A 3879-nucleotide genomic window follows, 5' to 3' on the forward strand; every position below is an offset into this window, starting at 1 on the left:
TCGTTATCATGATCGTCGTCATCGTCATGATCATCATGGTCATGGTCATGGTCATCATGGTCATGGTCATGGTCATGGTCATGGTCATGGTCATGGTCATGGTCATGGTCATGGTCATGGTCATGGTCATGGTCATGGTCATGGTCATGGTCATGGTCATGGTCATGGTCATGGTCATGGTCATGGTCATGGTCATGGTCATGGTCATGGTCATGGTCTTGGTCATCTTCATGGTCATGATCATCGTCATGGTCATGGTCATGGTTATCGTCATCATCATTATCGTCATCATCGTCGTCATTGTCATCGTCATCTTTATTGTCATCGTCATCATCAACATCATCATCATCATCATCATCGTCATGATCATGATCATGATCATCATCCTCACCGTCATCGTCATTGTCATCGTCATCATCATGGTCATGGTCATGGTCATGGTCATGGTTATGGTCATGGTCATGGTCATGGTCTTGGTCATCTTAATGGTCATGGTCATGGTCATCTTCATGGTCATGATCATCGTCATGGTCATGGTCATGGTTATCGTCATCATCATTATCGTCATCATCGTCGTCATTGTCATCGTCATCGTCATCTTTATTGTCATCGTCATCATCAACATCATCATCATCATCATCGTCATGATCATGATCATGATCATCATCCTCACCGTCGTCGTCGTCGTCGTCACGGTCTTGGTCACGGTCTTGGTCACGGTCTTGGTCACGGTCTCGGTCACGGTCTCGGTCACGGTCTCGGTCACGGTCTCGGTCACGGTCTCGGTCACGGTCTCGGTCACGGTCTCGGTCACGGTCTCGGTCACGGTCTCGGTCACGGTCTCGGTCACGGTCTCGGTCACGGTCTCGGTCACGGTCTCGGTCACGGTCTCGGTCACGGTCTCGGTCACGGTCTCGGTCACGGTCTCGGTCACGGTCTCGGTCACGGTCTCGGTCACGGTCTCGGTCACGGTCTCGGTCACGGTCTCGGTCACGGTCTCGGTCACGGTCTCGGTCACGGTCTCGGTCACGGTCTCGGTCACGGTCTCGGTCACGGTCTCGGTCACGGTCTCGGTCACGGTCTCGGTCACGGTCTCGGTCACGGTCTCGGTCACGGTCTCGGTCACGGTCTCGGTCACGGTCTCGGTCACGGTCTCGGTCACGGTCTCGGTCTCGGTCTCGGTCTCGGTCTCGGTCTCGGTCTCGGTCTCGGTCTCGGTCTCGGTCTCGGTCTCGGTCTCGGTCTCGGTCTCGGTCTCGGTCTCGGTCTCGGTCTCGGTCTCGGTCACGGTCACGGTCACGGTCACGGTCACGGTCACGGTCATGGTCTTGGTCATCTTCATGGTCATGATCATCGTCATGGTCATGGTCATGGTTATCGTCATCATCATTATCGTCATCATCGTCGTCATTGTCATCGTCATCGTCATCTTTATTGTCATCGTCATCATCAACATCATCATCATCATCATCGTCATGATCATGATCATGATCATCATCCTCACCGTCATCGTCATTGTCATCGTCATCATCATGGTCATGGTCATCGTCATGGTCATGGTTATGGTCATGGTCATGGTCATGGTCTTGGTCATCTTAATGGTCATGGTCATGGGGTTCATGCCCATTTCGCCTTGTCTTTTTTCGCCTTTTCCCATTTTGCCTTTAAAAAATATACATTTCGCCTTCTCCTATTTCGCCTTTTCCAATTTTGCCTCTTCCCAATCCGCCTTATTCTATCTCGCCTTTGTCTTTTTTCGCCTTTTCATTTTTCGCCTTATGCTATTTTGCCTCTGTTTTATCTTGCCTTATCACAAGTTGCCTTATCCATTCTTGCCTTCGTCTCAGTTTGCCATTGTCTTAATCTGCCTTCTCCTATTTCACCTTGTCCTAATTTACCTTTGTCCTAATTCGCCTTCATCCTATCTCGCCTTACCCGCCCCGCCTTTGTATTATTTCGCCTTCTTCCCATTTCGCCTTCTTCCTACTTTGCAACAAACTTGGTGTCTTTACCCATGTTTGTTGAGTCAATCTTTCATATGAAAGTGTCTTCAACAGTGTTGAAGGGCTTCTAGGGTCCATTCGGGGGTACCCGCAACCAAAACCCGGTGGACATTGCCAAAATTACAAGTGTAGATAACTTCTCAGCCATTATAGTCATATTACATTACATACCATATTACAAAATACTTTTGTCTCTTTTACCCATGTTTTACCCATGTTTGTGGGGCCAATCTTTCATATAAGAGTGTTTCCACGAATTATGTTTTGGTACCCTACCCAAGGCTGTTGCTTAATAACCAATATTTTCAAATCTTCATAACTTCTGAACCATCTACATGTAAGCTTACGTGTATCTCCAAAACCAACTTTTGGATTGATAAAAAGCGAGGTGAGATATGGCGAAACGGGAGAAGGCAAAATGGGAAGAAGGCGAATTGACATAAAGGTCAATCAAGAAAAGGCAAGATGAGATAAGGCAGGATGGAACCAAGGCAGAATAGGACAAAGGCGAAATAAGAAAAGGCAAACTAGGATGAGGCAAGATGAGAGGAAGGCGAGTTAGGAAGAAGGCCAATTGGAACAAAGGCGAGATAAGACGATGGCGAAATCGTAGAAGGCGAATTGAGAAAAGGCAAGTTAGGAGAAGGCTAAATGGGAGAAGGCAAAATTGGATAAGGCGAATAAGGTTAAGGCGGAATGGGCAGATACCGGTCATGGTCATCTTCATGGTCATGATCATCGTCATGGTCATGGTCATGGTTATCGTCATCATCATTATCGTCATCATCGTCGTCATTGTCATCGTCATCGTCATCTTTATTGTCATCGTCATCATCAACATCATCATCATCATCATCGTCATGATCATGATCATGATCATCATCCTCACCGTCATCGTCATTGTCATCGTCATCATCATCGTCATCGTCATCGTCATCGTCATCTTTATCGTCATCGTCATCGTCATCGTCATCGTCATCGTCATCATCATCGTGATCATCGCCATCGTCATCGTCATCGTCGTCCTCACCGTCATCGTCATCGTCGCCGTCGTGATCATCATCGTCACGGTCGTGATCATCATCGTCGTCATCGTTATCATGATCGTCGTCACCATCATGATCATCATGGTCATGATCGTGGTCATGGTCATGGTCATGGTCATGGTCATGGTCATGGTCATGGTCATGGTCATGGTCATGGTCATGGTCATGGTCATCTTCATGGTCATGGTCATGGTCATCTTCATGGTCATGATCATCGTCATGGTCATGGTCATGGTTATCGTCATCATCATTATCGTCATCATCGTCGTCATTGTCATCGTCATCGTCATCTTTATTGTCATCGTCATCATCAACATCATCATCATCGTCATTATCATGATCATGATCATCATCCTCACCGTCATCGTCATTGTCATCGTCATCGTCATCGTCATCGTCATTGTCATCTTTATCGTCATCGTCATCATCAACATCATCATTATCGACATGATCATCATCATGATCATCTTCATCATCATGATCATGATCATCATCATCATCTTCATCATCATCCTCACCATCATCATCATCGTCATTGTCATCATAATCATCATCATCATCGTCATGATCATCATCATCATCATCGTTATCATGATCATCGTCATCGTCATCGTCATCGTCATCGTCATCATCATCGTCATCTTTATCGTCATCGTCATCGTCATCGTCATCGTCATCATCATCGTGATCATCGTCATCGTCATCGTCATCGTCGTCCTCACCGTCATCGTCATCGTCGCCGTCGTGATCATCATCGTCGCGGTCGTGATCATCATCGTCGTCATCGTTATCATGATCGTCGTGATCATCATGGTCATGGTCATGGTCAT

At 46.9% G+C, this 3879-nt stretch overlaps 1 protein-coding gene across 1 annotated transcript; it reads right to left on the minus strand.

Annotated features, from left to right (window-relative positions):
• Positions 1 to 709: 709 nt before the first annotated feature.
• LOC135489961 (fap1 adhesin-like) lies at positions 710 to 1336 on the minus strand (the record flags this gene model as incomplete). Its single annotated transcript, XM_064775598.1, has 1 exon — positions 710 to 1336. A coding segment is annotated over exon 1 (627 nt), but the record flags the coding sequence as incomplete, so codon positions are not given.
• Between the last annotated feature and the right edge of the window lie 2543 nt (positions 1337 to 3879).

The sequence above is a fragment of the Lineus longissimus genome, chromosome 6, assembly GCF_910592395.1.
Source record: "Lineus longissimus chromosome 6, tnLinLong1.2, whole genome shotgun sequence".
Classification (NCBI taxonomy): domain Eukaryota; kingdom Metazoa; phylum Nemertea; class Pilidiophora; order Heteronemertea; family Lineidae; genus Lineus; species Lineus longissimus.